This window comes from Babylonia areolata, chromosome 18 (assembly GCF_041734735.1).
Source record: "Babylonia areolata isolate BAREFJ2019XMU chromosome 18, ASM4173473v1, whole genome shotgun sequence".
In the NCBI taxonomy this organism is placed as follows: Eukaryota; Metazoa; Mollusca; class Gastropoda; order Neogastropoda; family Buccinidae; genus Babylonia; species Babylonia areolata.
Window position 1 is genome coordinate 38122583 of NC_134893.1, and position 19123 is coordinate 38141705.

General features: G+C 40.0%; 1 protein-coding gene across 1 annotated transcript in view; it reads left to right on the top strand.

The window, feature by feature from the left end:
- Window positions 1-19123, top strand: part of LOC143292739 (transient receptor potential cation channel subfamily M member-like 2) — a 48658-nt gene that overhangs the window by 7988 nt on the left and 21547 nt on the right. Inside the window, exons 8-17 of the mRNA XM_076603277.1 lie at window positions 119-284; window positions 1820-1979; window positions 2722-2797; window positions 8291-8397; window positions 10516-10650; window positions 12231-12293; window positions 12779-12905; window positions 13185-13292; window positions 14715-14870; window positions 17279-17378. Coding sequence (XP_076459392.1) covers window positions 119-284; window positions 1820-1979; window positions 2722-2797; window positions 8291-8397; window positions 10516-10650; window positions 12231-12293; window positions 12779-12905; window positions 13185-13292; window positions 14715-14870; window positions 17279-17378 — 1198 coding nt within the window. The remainder of the gene's footprint in view (window positions 1-118; window positions 285-1819; window positions 1980-2721; window positions 2798-8290; window positions 8398-10515; window positions 10651-12230; window positions 12294-12778; window positions 12906-13184; window positions 13293-14714; window positions 14871-17278; window positions 17379-19123) is intronic.

Here is a 19123-nt window from a genome sequence, read left to right on the forward strand (position 1 = left end):
ATTGGATTTGTAAATAAGAGCAAGTTGGCATTTTCTGAACCTTCAGTACTTGATACTTTTAACTTCAAATAAAGGAGGAGTAAGTGGCCATTTTGGGAACCCTGAGCGCTTGTTGCAGGCATCAATGTGCCATCGGTGCTGATTGTGGTGGAGGGTGGCATCAACACCATGAAGACAGTGCGGGAGTCCATCACAGGCAAGATGCCTGTCGTGGTCATCAAGGGTTCTGGCCGTGCTGCTGACTTCATCGCCACTGCCTTCCAGCTCACCAAGAGCGTCAATGAGTGAGTGGGGGAGGGTGTGACGCCTGTTGTTAATGTAGTGAGGAGTGGTGTAGTGCCTGCAGTTAATTTAGTGAGCAGAGATGCCAACCATTATGGTTTTGCAGTATTTTGTTACGCTTGATCGCATTCTGTGCCGACGTTACGCCAACGTCAGAATTGTTCTGACGAGTTCATTTTCGACTACAAAGCATGGTCACATGCTTTATGTTGTAACATTACCCAGACGCTCTAGACCTATCAGTTACGAGGCCAGGGCAGTCATTACTAATCCTGGTCTCACGTGATGATGCTCAGCTAATCATGTGCGTGTTTACATTTTTTGTAAAATGTACGTTTACTGATGTGGCTCGGAGTCCAAGTGTTGCTACCAAATTCAAAATGCTTCTACGAAATTTCCTGATTGTTCCTTCAAACGCATAATAGGTTGGCATCTCTGAGTGAGGGATGGCGTGGTGCCTGTAGTTAACTTAGTGAGGGATGGTGTAGTGCCTGTAGTTAATTTAGTGAGGGATGATGTAATGCCTGGGTTAATTTAGTGAGGGATGGTGTAGCGCCTGCAGTTAATTTGTTGAGGGGTGGTGTAATGCCTAGGTTAGTTTAGTGAAGGATGGTATAGTGCCTGTAGTTAATTTAGTTAGGGATGGAGTAATACTTGTGGTTGATTTAGTGAAGGATGGTTTAATGCCCGTGGTTGATTTAGTGAGGGATGATATCATGCCAGGGTTAATTTTCTTTGTACAGGGCTGTTTTGCTATGATGTATGATTGTGGTCAGTTTTGGTCATTAAAAATGGTCAATTTAATAGGTAATCTGGATACCACTGTTTCCTTTAAGATCAGAAATGTCATTGAGTTCATGAGGCATAGTGTATATATTGTGGTTATTTCGGACACATCTGTTAGCTTTTACAACATATACCAGTTTGTGGCATTTTCTGGCAGGGTGTATTGTAAAAGGAAATCACATCACCACTGCTTTCTATCTCATGCAGACACTTTTTTTCCTGTCCTCTCGTTTATGCCTTTCAAATGATGTTACTACCAAACTACAGACCCTGCAGTGTTGGTTAAAAAATTGGAGCAACACTGCCACAGACATGTCTGAAGTGGAAAACTGTTGACTGTGTGGTTCCAGTCTTCCAATTCAGTGAGCACACTGCACGGTCAGCTCTGGCTAGGAGTAAGCCAGAGGGGGAAAAAAATCCCATCTCTGTTGGGGCTTGAACCAGCATCCTTCCAGTCATTATTTGGCAGCGCTAACCACTTCACCATGGTGGCTGTTAGCACTTGTATTTCTTGTCACAACAGATTTTTGTGAATTTCAGACGTACTTTTCAGGGAGAGAGTGTCACCACTGTTGCTGCACCATCCTTCTTTTCCCTGCATGCCTTGTTTCCATAACGTAGTGGATTTTTTTCACAGAATGTTCTTTTTTTTTTTTGCCATTGCTTCTTTAAGTGTACTGTTATTGTGCATGTGAGTGTGTGGTCATAAGTTTCATCAGTTTCATGTTCATCATTTTATGACTCTGTGCAGTGAGGACCAATCAGTGTATCCAATGGATTTTGAGGAGACCATGTTTGCAAAGGCCAAAGTGATGTTTGAATGGAAGACCGACATGGCAGAGGAAGACATTGACCGCAGTATTTATGAGACTCTGCACTACCTAGAATGCTGCTTGGAGGAAAGGAAGCTGGTCAGTATTGGTGTGTGTGTGTGTGTGTGCATGCATGTGCTCATGTGTGTGTGTGTGCATGCATATGTAAGAACAAAAACTTGTTTGTGTGCCTGTGGAGTGGGGGAAGAGGGGCAGGGGTTGTGTTTGTTGTCATAGATATGAAACATTTTCTTTTTCTTTGATTTGTTTCTCATTGACCACATCGTATTCGTCTATGAAATGCCTATGATCGGCTTTTTTTTCTTTTTTTTATAAACTGCTATTTGTCATTATTTTAGAATAGGAACAGAAAACACAGTTGGAAGAAATTGATAGGATTAAGTGTTCCTTTTAATGAGGATGCATATTTCTGTTTATTCATTTATTTATCTGAAGGTTTTAAAAGTTTCGAGAGATCTTTGGGAATGCTTAAAATAATTGAGAACTTAACAGACTTTTTCTGTGTTATATGGACATTATGAATGGGTTCTGTTGCTTGTAGGCTTTTGACATGAAATTTGTCTCAACAAGTTTAAAAAAAAAATTAGTTAGCCTTGTGTTTGTTCTTTCTGAAATCTGAATTGAATAGGATAGTATAAAATATGCACTTTCCACACATACAAAAAAAGATATGGATAATTGTTTTACAGGATGTGTTAAGTGCTTTATGAAAAGTCTCTATGTGTACTTAATTTCATCTTGATTTCATGTACAAAATTAAAAAGGTGGTTTTGTTGTGCCAGTTTGAAATAACTATTCAGAGGATGATTTTTTTTTTCAGCTTACTATTTTCAACTTGGACAAAGCAGAGTCTGAGAAGGACATCGACAGAGCTATCTTGTACGCTTTGTTGAGAGGTCAGTTTTATGTACACCATTTCATGTGCTCATTCCATTCTACTACTGAAGTGTATATGTTTCATGTGTGCTCACTGTGTCTAAAACCATCAACATTGAAATATTTCATTAAGCACCTGAACTTAATTGATTGCTCATCTGACTAAATTGTATCTGATATGCTCATAGAATTCTACTAACTGTGTAATATTTTATGTTCATTGTGTTCTATTGACAGAAATGTATCAATTTTATTGTGTTCTGACTGAAGTGTATCTGATGTTCATTGTGTTCTACTGACAAGTATATCTGACGTTCATTGTGTTCTACTGACTGAAGTGTATCTGAAGTTCATTGTGATCTACTGACTGAATGTGTATCTGGTGTTCATTGTGTTCTACTGACTGAAGTGTATCTGAAGTTCATTGAGTCCTTCTGACTGAAGTGTATCTGGAGTTCATTGTGTCCTGCTGACTGAAGTGTATCTGATGTTCATTGTGATCTACTGACTGAAGTGTATCTGGTGTTCATTGTGTTCTACTGACTGAAGTGTATCTGAAGTTCATTGTGATCTACTGACTGAAGTGTATCTGATGTTCATTGAGTCCTACTGACTGAAGTGTATCTGAAGTTCATTGTATCCTGCTGACTGAAGTGTATCTGAAGATCATTGTCTTCTACTGACTGAAGTGTATCTGGAGTTCATTGAGTCCTACTGACTGAAATGTATCTGATGTTGATTGTGTTCTACTGACTGAAGTTTATCTGAAGTTCATTGTGTTCTACTGACTGAAGTGTATCTGATGTTCATTGAGTTCTACTGACTGAAGTGTATCTGATGTTCATTGTGTCCTGCTGACTGAAGTGTATCTGAAATTCATTGAATCCTACTGACTGAAGTGTATCTGAAGTTCATTGTGTCCTATTGACTGAAGTGTATCTGAAATTCATTGAATCCTACTGACTGAAGTGTATCTGGAGTTCATTGTGTTCTACTGGCTGAAGTGTATCTTATGTTCATTGTGTTCTATTGACTGAAGTGTATCTGAAGTTCATTGAGTCATACTGACTGAAGTGTATCTGTAGTTCATTGTGTCCTACTGACTGAAGTGTATCTGAAGTTCATTGAGTCATACTGACTGAAGTGTATCTGTAGTTCATTGTATCCTGCTGACTGAAGTGTATCTGAAGATCATTGTCTTCTACTGACTGAAGTGTATCTGGAGTTCATTGAGTCCTACTGACTGAAATGTATCTGATGTTGATTGTGTTCTACTGACTGAAGTTTATCTGAAGTTCATTGAGTCCTACTGACTGAAGTGTATCTGGAGTTCATTGAGTCCTACTGACTGAAGTGTATCTGATGTTCATTGTGTTCTACTGACTGAAGTGTATCTGAAGTTCATTGAGTCCTACTGACTGAAGTGTATCTGGAGTTCATTGAGTCCTACTGACTGAAGTGTATCTGATGTTCATTGTGTTCTACTGACTGAAGTTTATCTGGTGTTCATTGTGTTCTGCTGACTGAAGTATATCTGATGTTCATTGTGTTCTACTGACAAGTGTATCTGGTGTTCATTGTGTTCAGCAGACAAGTGTATCTGATGTTCATTGTGTTCTACTGACTGAAGTGTATCTGAAGTTCATTGTGTTCTATTGACTGAACTATATCTAATGTTCATTGCGTTACACTGACTGAAGTGTGTCTGATGTTCATTGTGTTCTGCTGACTGATGTGTATCATGTTAAACTGGCATTAGTGTCATTTGTGCTCATTGCATTCTATTGAATGAAATTAATTACTTTTACGCAAACAGTAGTCCAGATTGCAAAGAGAGATTTATGATTCAGAATGAACAAAATTTAGTTTCGTTCATGGTTTGGAATGTACAAAATTTAGTTTTCAATGTTTTTTTGGTTGAGGAGGTGTTTTTTTAAAAGAGGTGGTGATTGTTTTGATGTATTGAAAGAGAACATGTTCAGATGATGGTGAGCACAGCAAAGGTCCATATTATTCATGTGGCTAATTGCACTGAAAACTTGTTCAGAATAGTGTGAATTTGGATTCCAAGCCTCTAAAATAATAATTGACAAAAATAATAAGCTTAGTTTGACTGTGCACAACTAGGAATATCATTATTTATGCTTTTTCTGACCTTATTGGAATTTTTAACTCGCACATTCAAAACAAGTTAGTGTTAAAGTGATTCTTGAAGGTATCGTCTATCTTGATTTAACCTGCTTTTTTTAATGACACTGTCACCAAGGACAAGAGACATATCAAGAATGGTTTTTCATTCTATTTTTTGTAACACTGTCACCAAGAACTGTTAACAGACATTAACTCCATGACTAACTGAGACAGCATTGAGGTCTCTCTCTCTGTGTGCTATTTTGTTCATATGTCCTTAACAGCAAGCTTGTTTGGGGGGCTTCTGTTTTCAGGCTGACAAAATGGAAGTTGGTGAGTGAACATTGCATGTACTTGACTGGCATTTATCTGACCTTTTCATTTTCACTGTTGATTTCAAATTCTATGCTTTGCACGAAGAACTGTAATTTAAGCAACCATTTTGCTTGAAGCTGCTTCTCATTCTAGAGGTGCTGAGGTAGAACCTGTGGTATTTATATGCTTGACTTCATGGCAGCATTTATGTATATGGTAAAGTTTCATACTGAGTTACACATGTTCTGTGAATTTTGTCTGAGGCATGACTGTCTTTCTGTATGCCTGCATGTCTGGACAGTTACCGTATTCCTGCAAAATAATAAAGAGGCTTTTAATGCTACGTTCACACTAGGCTGTAACCACGATCTAACCAAATGGTTACATCGCTCTCTAACTCACTGGAACCACGAATTTTTGGTTGCAGTGGGTTCCCATCGGTTAGACGATTTTTCGGGAAGACCCGATTTTTGGTTAGATAGGTGGTTAGATGGCCCCCAAAAATATGACTCGGGAGATAAAACTTTTTCGAGGTTACATCGCCCGATCAAGTTATAAACAGTTACAAAGGCATTCACACTAGTCCCAGTCGGTTCCAGTGAATTTGAGCAGAAAATAGAGGTGGAGCCGAGTTTGAAAAAAACTCCGACGTCAAAACAAAATAGCATGCCTTGCACGCACGCTGCGTGCGGTATGCAAATTGTCTGGCCCGACACATCTAACCAACTGCAAGTGATTGCAACCTTCTTTGCATGGTTGGGGTCAGTTATAGTGAGTTACATCGACGCGTGTTGTAACTTGATCAGTTACAGTGTGAATGTATTTAAGCTGGTTGACTGTCATTTTTTTCGTTCTTCTTGCTGCGTCTACACGAATCCACGACACACGAGACTGATTTTTCGACATGTCGTCTTCTGACTCTGATGTTGCTGCTTCCGACCTGTTCAAGTTGTTCAAGTCAGAACGAAGTTACAACAGTAGTTAGATGCCACCAGTCTAACTCCAGCGCAAAACAAAACCCAGCCAGCGAGCGAGAACTGCTGCTCTCAGTCAAAAAATGCGCGGGAAAAGGGGCGGAGCCTAATAGTTAGACAGTGGTTAGACGCTTTCCGTTCACACATGCTGTATGAAAAATCTAGAGTTTGTCTCATGGTAGTTACATCCCTCAATGTAACCATTTGGTTAGATCGTGGTTACAGCCTAGTGTGAACATACCCTAAGCAGAGTAATGGAAAGTAAATCGTTTTCAGAAAAAAAAATTAGGCAAACTGAAAAGCTGAGTTGTCTTGCTTGGGATGAATTCTTTTGCCACATTTTCAGAGTGAAATATTTCTCTGCTCTTTTGTCTTGCATGTGAGGGGGGGAGGGATGGATTCTTGCAGTTAGACTGTAAAAATCAGTTAGGCTGTAAAAATTCTTTACTCAGCCATCCAACAGTTGTTGGATTTTCTTGTAGATATTTGGTCAGCGTTGTAATGGGTGTGATTATCTCGAGAGGTTCTTTTGAAGGCTAACCCCTTGAAGAAAGTGATAAGTGAGATTTACTTCTCTTGACTGTGCTTTAAGGTCCCTGGGTACCAGACCATGTTACATGGTAGCATGTGAATTTTTAGATATTGTATTAAGAGGTTGAAAAATAAAGGTGCAGGAAGAGGCTCTTGAACAGAAAAAAGTTTTCATACATGCTCAGAATGATTTTCCTCTTTCAGCCTAACATATTTAAACATGAAACATGCATTTATATATTTCTCATTGTTGTAAGGACTGACTGCATCAGAATTTTCATGGTGTACCTCATCATACTATGTATGTGTTTGTAACGAGCCTGTGATTACACAAATGAATTTCCATGTGGATTTATAAAGTATTTTTGCTTTGCTTTGATTTGATAGTTTGGTATCAGCACTGTCATACTGAATGTTCTCCCTCCCCACCCCACACCCCACCAGTACTTTCAGAGAATGATCAGTATTTGATCATATACTGTCTTCCATCTATCTGAGTGATAATGGACAGCATGAATAGTTCTGAGCATTTTATTGTTTAAATTTGCCGTCTATTTGTTTTGAGTAGAATCTGCATTTGTAGGTCTGCCAGGTTGCTTTGTGTTTTTTTAATTATTAGTTTTGTTTTGTGTGCGTGTGTGTTTTTTTGCTATCAAGAAGAATGAAAATCGCTAGAAGTGTGTGTTTGTGTGGTAGGTGGCATCACTGTGATTGGATACACGGCCCTGCATGTGCTTTGGCTGAATGGATGTGTCTGTTGTGTTGAAGATATCTGTAAATTGTTGTTTCTCTGATTAGTGCATATTTCCCCCAATGTAGAATTCCATCCTATGCCTTATACAGTGTCCTGTTTCTCATCGTGACAGTGACCCCCTCTCTACCCAAAATATCACTGTTTGTGTAAGTGGCTTTGTGTCCTATGTATGTGTGCATGTATGTATGTATGTATGTGTGCATGTACGTATGCATGCATGCATATATATATATATATATATATATATATATATATATAATATATATCTTTCTTTCTTTGTCACTCATGCCTGATCTGTGTATCATCTGCACATTATCAGTATTGTAACAAACACAACACTATTGATATAAATTCTTTTGTTTCAAAACCATATGTCTGTTTTTCATGGCAGTGGGCATTTCATCAACCGCTCAAGTTTGTGTTTATTGTTGTGGATTACTTTTTTTTTTTACAATGGTAACTGCACATTTATAGAACAAATATACTAAAATTACAAACTGTGACCATGAAAGAGCATATGAAACAAAGTGTAATCATGAAATTTAGTCATGGAGCATAACATTAGTTTAGAGATGTCTGTAAGAAGTCCACACAGAGTGCCTTGTTGGTTTCTTTTCCATTCATTGCACATAACAATACAGCTTTTGTGTCATTTAAAGACATATTTCATGGTATACAATACTGTAGGGTCAAAACAGTGCTAGATTTCAACACACTGTTGTATCCCCAGCTACCTGTGTAGTCAGCTGGACTATAAACAACAGTGTCAAATGTCACTGGCACCTTTTTTTTTTTTTTGCTGTCGACAGCCAACAAGTCTGATGCCAATTCCCAGCTGGCTCTTGCTCTGGCTTGGAATCGCTGTGACATTGCTCGGCAGGAGATTTTTACCTCAAAGAACAGACACGTCTGGCAGGTCAGGATCAGCATTTACATATGTGTCAAAGGACTTCTCTTTGTGTTTGAGTTTGTGTTTGGTGGTTTCATTTCCCCATGTTTGAGTCTGGTTAGCTGTTTCTTCATTTTTGTAGTGTTGGATTTTGAAACAAATCAGTTTTGTCCCATCTTGCTTTCTTTTTTTTTTTTTTTTTTTTTTTTTGTCATGAGAATTTCTGTGTTGGTTTACCTGGGAATTTCTTGGACACTGAGATGATAAACTGAGGTCCCATCTGTAGCATGCATTTAGTGCTTGTACAAGAACCCATGGCAACAGGAGAGGTTGTTCCTGGCAGAATTATGTAGAAAAACCCCCACTTTGATAGGATAATAAATACAGCCACAGATAGAATTAAAAAGGTGGTGCTGTACAGAAGTGATGCACTCTTCCTGAAGAGCGGCCCAAATCACAGAAATATGTGTGATAAAGAGTAATACAGTACAACACAGTGCAACACAATGCAACACAGCACAACACAACACAACACAACACAGCCTTTGACATTGTGTATGTGGGAATCACTTTGACATTGGTTGACTTTTTTGCGTCGTCGTTGACAAACATGGGCATGCGAATATGATGTGACTTGTGTTTCTTGATTTGTCCATTTTGACAAATAAGTGAATGGATAAGCAGTATAAACACACAAGATTGTCAAAAAATATCTCTGTACCTGCTATACTTTTGGAATAAAACAAAAAAAAGTTAATTTAGCTTGATACTTTGAAATTAAATCCAATATTTCATATGTAGACATTCAGAGTTGCCAACTGTTAGGATTTTGCCATATTTTGTTACGCTCGATCTCAGTTTGTTTCGATGTTACGCCAATGTAAACATTTTTCAGAGTTCATTTTCGACTACATAGCATGGTCACATGCTTTCCTGTCTTAATATAACCCAGACACTTTTGATCTACAATCACGAGGCCATGGCAGTCACTATTAACCTTGGTCTTAAGTGATGATGCTCAGCTTATTGCGTGTGTGTTTACATTGAAACAGCATTGCCCAAACAAGAGAGAACATGGCGAAATCAAGTTGTGTCTTGGTCAAACAGCGTCTGCCCGGTGGAATAAGCTGTCAAGTGCAAGGAACAAGTGGCTCGAGACGGAAAGTCAGCCATGGATTCCGATTGTGAGAAACAAGATGAACAAAGACCAGGAAGCGACACAGTGCCTTAGATGTGTCAGCTGTAAAGAAGCAGCAGCAGGAACAGAAGTTTCGCCAAACGTACACTGAAAAATATCTGTGCATCCTGCCCTCATTTTGGGAAACTTGCATGCTCATTGTATGCGTTGTAGGTAAAATGTACATTTGCTAATGTGGCTCGGAGTCCAAGTGTTCCTTCCAAATTCAAAATGTTCCAACCAAATCAAAATGTTCCTACCAAATTTCCTGATTATTCCTACAAACACTTGACAGGGGTTGGCGTCTCTGGACTTTTGAAATTAAAAGCCAGTGTCTTATATCATGTTTATCAAAGATGATAAACAATGTTAGCAGCAATTTTGACAACTTTTCGTCCATACCATGAAATGACATGTTGTATCCAGTTTCTGGTTTACCACATTAATATCATTGCTGTGTTTCAGTAATCAAACTTTTCTCCTGTCAGTTGTCTTTCACAGTTAAGATCCAAAAACATCAAATTTATATTGAGGTAGGGTTGAGGTACAACTTTGTGGCTGTCTCTTTTTTTCTTAATGTTTTTGTTGTTTGTATTTTTTTTATCTTGCTATGTGGGTTTTTCTTTAGTATTCCTGTGATATCTCCTTTGATCGTGTCATGACCCTACAAGTACAACTAGGCAAGCACCTATGCTTTGCAGCTGTAGACTTTCTGAGCATCCCTCAGTGACCAGCTTATTAGGAAAAGAATGCAGTTGCAGAAGGAGTGTCAGATGCGAGCAGGCTTCCTCCCTCCTCACATGAATCAGAACTCTAACCAGTTCTCTGATTGTAGCCTTGGTAGAATATCATATCTTGTAAGCAAATTCTACAGGAGTTGAGTGTATATCAGTTTGAATGTTAACATGCAAACGGAACATGTATCTGTTTTCATCATACGATGTATGTATTTTGATCATCCTCCTCAGCAAGCAGACCTGTACAACGCCATGTTCACAGCGCTGGTGCAGAACCGGTCTGATTTTGTTCAACTTTTCCTGGACAATGGAGTGGACCTCAAACTCTTCCTGACCACACGCACTCTGTGGAATCTGTACTGCAATGTGAGTGTGTGTGTGTTGTGGGGGGTGGCCGTGTGTGTGTGTGTGTGTGTGTGTATGTGTGTTTGTGTTGTGGCAGATGGCTGTGTGTGTGTGTGTGTGTGTGCGTGTGTTGTGGCGGATGGCTGTGTGTGTGTGTGTTGTGGCAGATGGCTATGTGTGTGTGTGTGTGTGTGTGTGTTGTGGTGGATGGCTGTGTGTGTGTGTTGTAGCGGATGGCTGTGTGTGTGTGTGTGTGTGTGTGTGTTGTGGCATGTGGCTCTGTGTGTGTGTGTGTGTGTGTGTTGTGGCGGATGGCTGGGTGTGTGTGTGTGTGTGTGTGTGTGTGTGTGTGTTGTGGCAGGTGGCTCTGTGTGTGTGTGTATGTGTTGTGGCGGATGGCTGTGTGTGTATGTGTTGTGGCAGGTGGCTCTGTGTGTGTGTGTGTTGTGGCAGGTGACTGTGTGTGTGTGTGTTGTGGCAGGTGGCTCTGTGTGTGTGTGTGTTGTGGCAGGTGACTGTGTGTGTGTGTGTGTTGTGGCAGGTGGCTGTGTGTGTGTGTGTGTGTGTGTGTGTGTTGTGGCAGGTGGCTGTGTGTGTGTGTGTGTGTTGTGGCAGGTGGCTGTGTGTGTGTGTGTGTGTGTGTGTGTGTGTGTGTGTGTACATGTGTGTGTGTGGGGGGGGAAGGGTGTAAAGGGTGGTGGAGTGTGGGGGTGGCTGTTAGCATGTGTGGGTGGATGAATATGTGTGGGGATGGTGTGTGCGTGTAGAGAGGAAAGGGCATGTGTGTGAATGTTTGTAAAAAAAGTAAAAAAGAAAAAAAGAAAAGAAAAGAAAGAAGAAAAGGTATGTGTTGTGTGCTCTCATAAAATATTTCCATGTTTTGGCGTTTCTATTTGAATAAATTTTCTCACAGGAGAGGGAGGTTTTACAGTAATGAATGGTTCTTTTGAGTCAGTCCATGACATTCAGCATTTTATGTTAAGTAGAGTTTCAGCTCTTGACCTGTAATCCTACATATTGCAGTGGTTATCATTTTATATCTATTTGTCTTCACTCTCTTTTCTTCATTCTGCTTCAAGTGTTCAAGCAGATCTTTAAATGATAGATGGCAACCCACAGTTTGGAAAAGTCTCTTTCGGCAAATTTCACTTTGGGTTTCATTTCTCATACCTTGATCTGTGGTGGGGTAGAGGGGAAGAACGGATTTGGGTTGAAGATGTTTCCTGTGAGCCAACTAGCTACCAGAAGAAGGAAAAATATCAAGTTTGGAACTTAACACCTTAACTGTGAACACTAGTGAAAGGAGAGAGTGGCATAACTCTAGAGCACTACTACTTTTTTTTCTGTATTTTGAAGTGGTGCAGTTGATTTTGCCAAACACGAGTGGTACAATACCAAGAGAAGTCCAAATACAGAATGATGACTGACCTCCTGACCTGTAAGCTCAGTTTCATTATTGTGGGATGACAGCCTTCATTGGCGATTATACTCGTCAACAGAAGTCAGGTGGTTAATGTTACGTTTATCCTGTTGAAGTGTGTTATTTGTGAAGAAAGGCAGAAGGTGGGGGCTGACTGTCTTGTTTTTCATGCTGTACACAGTGCATCGTCGATCCAGCAGATGCAGAAGCTGGTCTGCTCAGATATCTGATCTCACGCTTGAAGGTAAGTATACTGCGTTACAGTGTGGGTCGATGTCTGTGTCACTCACTGTCCCCTCCCACCCCCTCTCTCTTCATTCCTCCCTTTTGTCTGTTTCTCAGATTCTGTCATTCTTCTGTCTCTCTGTCTGTGCCTCTGTCTCTCTCCCTTTCCCCCACTTTGACTCTCTCTCCCCCACTCTCTATGTCAGATCCTTACTGTTGTTTTTTTTGTTTTGTTTTTTTGTCATCTTTCATGTATTTGTGTACTCTCTGTAAATACAGGTAGAAGAAAAATTTAAAAAAGATTGGAAGAACAGGCCTTGCCTTAAACTGTAAATCCTTATATTATTAAGTTTTTAGTTCCAAGTTTATCAGCTATCGTGAATAATATCACTTGCCTTTTGAGCTTTAGACATTGGACCCAGTGTAGCCAGTCTTAAGTCTTTTTGTTTCCTCTGTAAATTATTTTTTTTAAATATGGTATTGATGTTCTTGTCTGTTTGGCAGCAAACACTAGCAGCCTTTCTGCTGTGTCGGGGAACACCGGAGTTTGAGAGTTTCCCTGACCTGTTGCCTTGTGTCAACAGGCTGATAGTCCACCTGCTGCAGGACAAGAGGTTTTGTTTCTACACCGGTGAGCAAGTCTGTCAGGATGATTTCTTCTGTTGTGGTCTTCCCCCCATCGGGATGACGGGGTCTTTCTGTATAAATAGCATCCCCGCCTTCTGGAAATTCTGTGCTAGAAATTGTTATGTTGGTGTGCCAGTGTGTTGTGATGTTGGTGTAGCAATGTGTTATGATGTTGAAGCAATGTGTTGGGATGTTGGTGTAGCAATGTGTTATGATGTTGAAGCAGTGTGTTGTGATGTTGGTGTAGCAATGTATTGTGACGCAGTGTGCTGTCTGTGTGAAGCGGAGGACCACACGGTGGTGGGAGAGAGCCCCACCATGACCTGGAAAGGAGACCTGCAGAGTGTGCAGCCCAGGAGAGCTCGCCTCTTGTCCCACCAGTTCCCACCAGGTGATGTTCATTTCCCTGTGATGAATGATGATGAATGATGTGGATGCTTAGACAGCACCTATCTTGGTCGGAGACCAAGCTGTCAGCGCTTTACAAACTCAGTCATTTGTACAGCAGGCTGCCTACCTGGGTAGAGCTAACTGATGGCTGCTATTGGGAGCTCATCATTTGTTTCCTGTATCATTGATTCAGATTTAAGGCACATACCCATACACACTCAGACATTTAACACTTTTTGTGTATGACCATTTTGTTTATTTGTCCCACCATGTAGGCAGCCAAACTTCATTTTCGGGGGTGTTCATGATGGGTATGTTCTTGTTTCCATAACCCACGGAACACTGACATAAATTACAAGATCTTTAAAATGCATATTTGATCTCATGCATGCATATACATGTAGCCAGGTTGGCAACAATCTTCGTTGGGCCAGCTTAGCAGACGACTTTTGTGACTCGCCGAAGGTTACTAAGGAAGTTGTAAATCGGTCACAAGTTATCTCCCTTTACAGGGAACCGTATGATATTTTCATCAGTTTGTTAAATTATAAACACTTCCTTATAGATGAGATTATAGTTTTATGTTATGGGACTTCAGAACGATCATACTTCTTAAATGTAATGATATCATTTGGCCAGAAAGCCTATAACTTTTTAAAACTAATATTTATGTGAAAGAGTTTTGGCGCGATCTTCGAAATCCACTCAGTTGAAACATACAAAATACCTTCATTTTCTATAAATCGATATAGTTGCTGTGAAATTTAGAATGTGCATTAAAATGTAAATGATTAAGCTTTCTTCTCGTGTACTGCTTTCCGTGTATACCTAAGTTATAGGCATGCGATGGTACGAAATGTCTGACAGCATTTCGGCCCCACAAAACTATCTCTTCTTCAAGCCATTGGAATTTGTCAGTGCCGATTTGAGCAAAATATGTTTTTACAATACCTAGACATTTTTATAGCGTGTCTTGCAGATGTTTGCATTTCTGTTATCAATCTTATTATATGTTGACCTGGGAGATTGGAAAAATCTCCACCCTTTACCCACCAGGCGCCATTACAGAGATTTCAACATGTGACCCTCGGATTGAAAGTCCAATGCTTTAACCACTCAGCTGTTGCGCCTACTACAGTGCAGTTGATGGGTAGTGTTAATGCTTCAAAAATACAGAACTTAGTCTGCATTTCCATTGTTCCTTCATATGTATGTGACTGTGATTTATCATAAACATTGATAGTATAGCATACGTGGATTCGACTGTATACTGAGACAATTTTTTAGGGAGTTAAAAATGAAACTCATTCACAAAGGCAAGAGCTGAAGCTCATGCAGTATCTGTGGGATGTTTAGTTGGCCTGTCTTGTCTTTTATTAGCAGTCACAGTGCTCTGTTTTAATGAGTGAACATATCTTTTTAGATCAAGGACTTCTGGCCCTTGGTAATAGCATGACAAAGTCCTCAATGGAGGTGGTGGACTTTGAATATCCGGAGCGAGAGCTGTTCATCTGGGCAGTGCTTTTCAATCGCCGGGAACTTAGCCATCTGTTTTGGAGATCTGGGAAAGATCATCTTGGTGAGCATATGTTTTGTGTAGGGTGTGTGTGTGTGTGTGTGTATATGTGTGTGTGTGTGTGCGTGTGTGTGTGTGCATGTGCATGCATGCCTATTCAGTTGTCTCATCCAGTAGAATATGAAGAGGACAGGGTTTTTTCACAAAAAACAGGTATAAATTTTCCTAAAATTCTGTGCTCTTTGTTATTGGAGAAAGACCCATAAAAGTATATATTTTCTGAAAGGTAAATGAATAAAGAATACAAAACGCATGCTGTTTTCCCATTTTATATATTTTTAGTGACATGCTGTTGTTTTGAAATCAGTGTTTTGTTTTTCATCACATTTTCAACTTGTTCATTACAAACATTAGTCAGGTAATTTGCTCAAAACATACTATTTTCTGGACAAATGGATATCTGCAAACACAAAATCATACTAGAACAACCACAATATATATATTTTTTAAGAGATAGATACACAATACATTGTGACTTCTCCAAGTGATAAGATGGATGTGAGGCCATGCCCCCTCAGTCTCCACCCCCCTCCTCTTCACCCCTCTCACACGGTCACTTGATTCAGTTCTCATCAGACCGCGTTGGCTGAGTGCCAAGAATATCTCTCTGCTACTAATTCGGTCATGTTCTGTCTACTGCTAACATCTCTACAGCTGGCATCACTCACTGACAGTCGCATCTTGGCCACTCTCTTGATTGCTCCCTTTATTTTCTATCAGATCGTCCTATAAATGTTCATCACTATCTTCTCCTTCGAATTAACGCTTCAATTCTTTCTGAGCATCAGCTAAAGAAAGAAATCTTGGTTGATGTAGTTCGTCACGATCACATGTCTTGAGCACGGCGTCAGTCCGACATTTTGTTGAGAGAGCAAGGAGAGAAGTCAGGCAAACACTTGGACAGTGACCCAACCAAAGGACTGCTTCATGACGTAGATGGGGTTTCTAGCTATGAATAGAATCTAGAGAGATTCCCCAGGCTAAAGCTACCACTATTTTTGTCAACGAAGTGAATGCAAACCAGGGAAAAGTCAGAATATTTCGATGACGATTTATCTCGTCATTGTGGCAGCGAAGCATACATGCTTGCCATGACGAGTTATCTCGTCATATAGGCAGCCTAGGGGTTAAATAAACTGGTTTCTTCACGCGCCTGTCAGGCGAGCTCAGGTGGAGAATGGCGATCAGCGGCACATGCCTCTCAGGCGGGCGTAGGGTTGAATGAATTAAAAGCTTTCGGGTCATTTTATAAAGCATTTTAAAGATGAAAGAATGAATTTTTCACTGGTGGGTTTGACTAAAAGATTTATATTGTCTGGAAGCGCAGTAGAGCGTCAAGAAAAATAGGTAAATTTTGAGCCACGTTTTTTTTTATAAATTGAGTAAAATATATCAATTGGAAATTTAGCCCTTGTAAAAGTAGAGAATGTGATCTTTTATTTGATAGGTCTCTTACATCATTTGGTTGTAAGGAGCAATGTCCGTAACCAATTTTTGTCACCAACCCTCTCAGACCAGAAGCAGATGTCGGCAAACATTTTTACTGCGCTGCGTTTTGAGAGCGAAGGCTACTCCACTTTGGGCGATCAGTTTCAGTCACACTGTCTTACACACACAAAAAAAGAAACACATACAGGAACGAATAAAGGTGGTTCTATTTTCTGATATATCTTTCAGCTCGATGTATGCAGTATTGCGCTTCCCAGGGCGAAGTGAAAAGTGATAAAGATACGATCCTTCAGCCATAGTTATACAGCGTTACATAGTGGCCGGACCTACCTACACATAGTTATCAAGCGAGCAAAGAGGGAGTGGAAACTAAAACATGAGAACAAAGGTGTTCAGTTTCTGAGTCTTTGAGAAATCCAGAAAGAGGCTAAGCACTGTATAGTGTCGGTTCAGTTTTGTTTTTTGTTGTTTCCAAAGTTGGCCTTTCCCTTTCACAGTATTTTCTCACTTTTGCTCCATGGTGGTTTGAGTCAGTTGAAAAGACTAATCATTGAGTTGATAGCTGGTGAGAATTTCTGTAACAGAGTCTTCAGGAGATAAGTACATTTGTTTAACTCATTCTGCCCTAAATCTGAGTCCGTGCTCGGGCATCAAATCCAGATTGTCAAACTGATATTTTGACATGACCTTTAAACACAGTGTGAACAATTAGAGAAGGGAAATAACTTGATAAACTTTGGGGCAACTGAACTCATGAAAATTTGTTGCAGTTGGAGCATTTTGTGTGTGTAAATTTCACGTATGAGCAAAGCTGGGAAGTCGTGTTTCCCTACATGGTAAGTAGAAAACTGTTCTGAGGTGAATGCAGTTCTTTTGATCCCGTCACTGCCACTCAGTATCATTGTGGTAAACATTGACGGGTGAGGCCATATGCTAATGATGCTTTGGGGTTTTTTTTGCAGGGGGAGCTCTGTTTGCCAGTGCTCTGCTGTACAGAATGTCTCTGCAGGCTGACAAGGAGGAGGAGGCAGAGCTGTGTGTAGACATGGCCGCACACTCAGAGTCAGTGTTTTGCGTTTATTGTTACTATCTGCTGGGATGTGTTTTGTACATGTGTGTAATGTCTGCGTGTGGTTCATAGGGTGTACATATGTGAAAGACTTGGGTATGTACATGGAAGGCAAGGGCTTAGAATAAAAAGACTAAAAAAAATTTTTGGAAATGCAGAAATGTAGTTCACAGGCAGAAACATAACTTACAAAGAATCATTGGTCAGATGCAGAAACATGGCACACACACACACACAGAGAAGTGGCTCACATACAGAACCATGTGTCACAAGCAGAAACATAGCTTACAGGCAGAAACACTACAGAAATGTTGCTCACAAGCAGAAACAAGACTCACAGGCAGAAACACAGCTCACTGCAGAAATGTTGCTCACAAGCAGAAACATGGCTCACATGCAGATTGACATGGCTCACATGCAAAAACATGGCTCAGTGCAGAAACGTTGCTCACAGCAGAAATATTGCTCACAGGCAGAAACATGGCTCACAAGCAGAAACATGGCTTACGGGCAGGAAAAAAACATGGCTTACATTGAGAAACCTGGCTCTCAGGCAGAAACATGACCCACATGCAGAAAATAGCCCCCCACAGAAATATGACTCGCAACACAACAAAACAAAATCAAAAAAGAAGAAGAAAAAAAAAAGAAATCCCTATGCTGAGTCTGTAATGATAACACCTTATTTTATGACAGACATATTTTCATCTTGGGTGAAACTAGTTTTCATCTTCTTGTAGTGGGACGAGGTGGTGAAGGGGTTGTCGTGTCATGCACCCATGTAGACTCGTACCACACTCGCGTCCAGTTCTCCATTCAATTTTTTATTCAGTTTCATACCAAAATATAGCAAAAGAAAACACACAAAAAACCACCTCAGGACTAAGATGCTCCCACAGGCGCTCATGCCCGCTGCCTGTCAGCCTCACACACACATTCTGCCGGTGAACCTAAGTCACCCAGTCTCTCCCCTTCCACAAAGCACCTGCTTGCTCTGTGCTGTTGTCTCTCCAGTGGTTGGAGCCAAAGTGACTCAGAGCTCTAAGAAGATGCCCAAGGTACTATTTTCATCCTTCCTCAACACACTGTAGTACGCTCAGATTTAGTCCCAACAACACTATTATTTACAAAATAATAAACATAAAATTTTCTGAAACTCTAACCTAAAGCAAACAAATAAAAAAAATTCTTACCAACTAGGCCAAGTTAGGTTGGTATACAAGAATAAAGAAGGATATTCCTACACTTCTAATGGCGGGAAAATTAACAAAGGACGCTTACCACTCCTCATTAATTAGTTCTAGACATTCCCAGACATTATTCAACTTGGGTCCCCGGTAGCTCTGAGCCAAGCGGTCGAAGGGAGATAACCTAGCCCTTCCACTCAGTTCAACACAGTCGGTAACAAATATTCCTGCTGCATATGAGAGGCCAATTTATTGCCCTCTCACATTCTACACACTTTAGGTATTTAGATATGAATGTTCAGAAAAGAAAAAAAAATGATTTAAGGGGGGGAAAAAATCATTTTTCCTGTCTTTTAATTTCAGTTTTTAGAATTAAAAAAAAAAATTCTTTATTTATTCATCTGTTTATTTATTTGTTTACTTATTTATTTAGTTATTTATTCATTTAGTGATTCATTTATTATTTTGTTACCCATTATCTTATACTATCATACAAAAGCTGAAAGAGTGAATACAAGTATCATGGAACTGTCATTGGTGACTAAACTTGG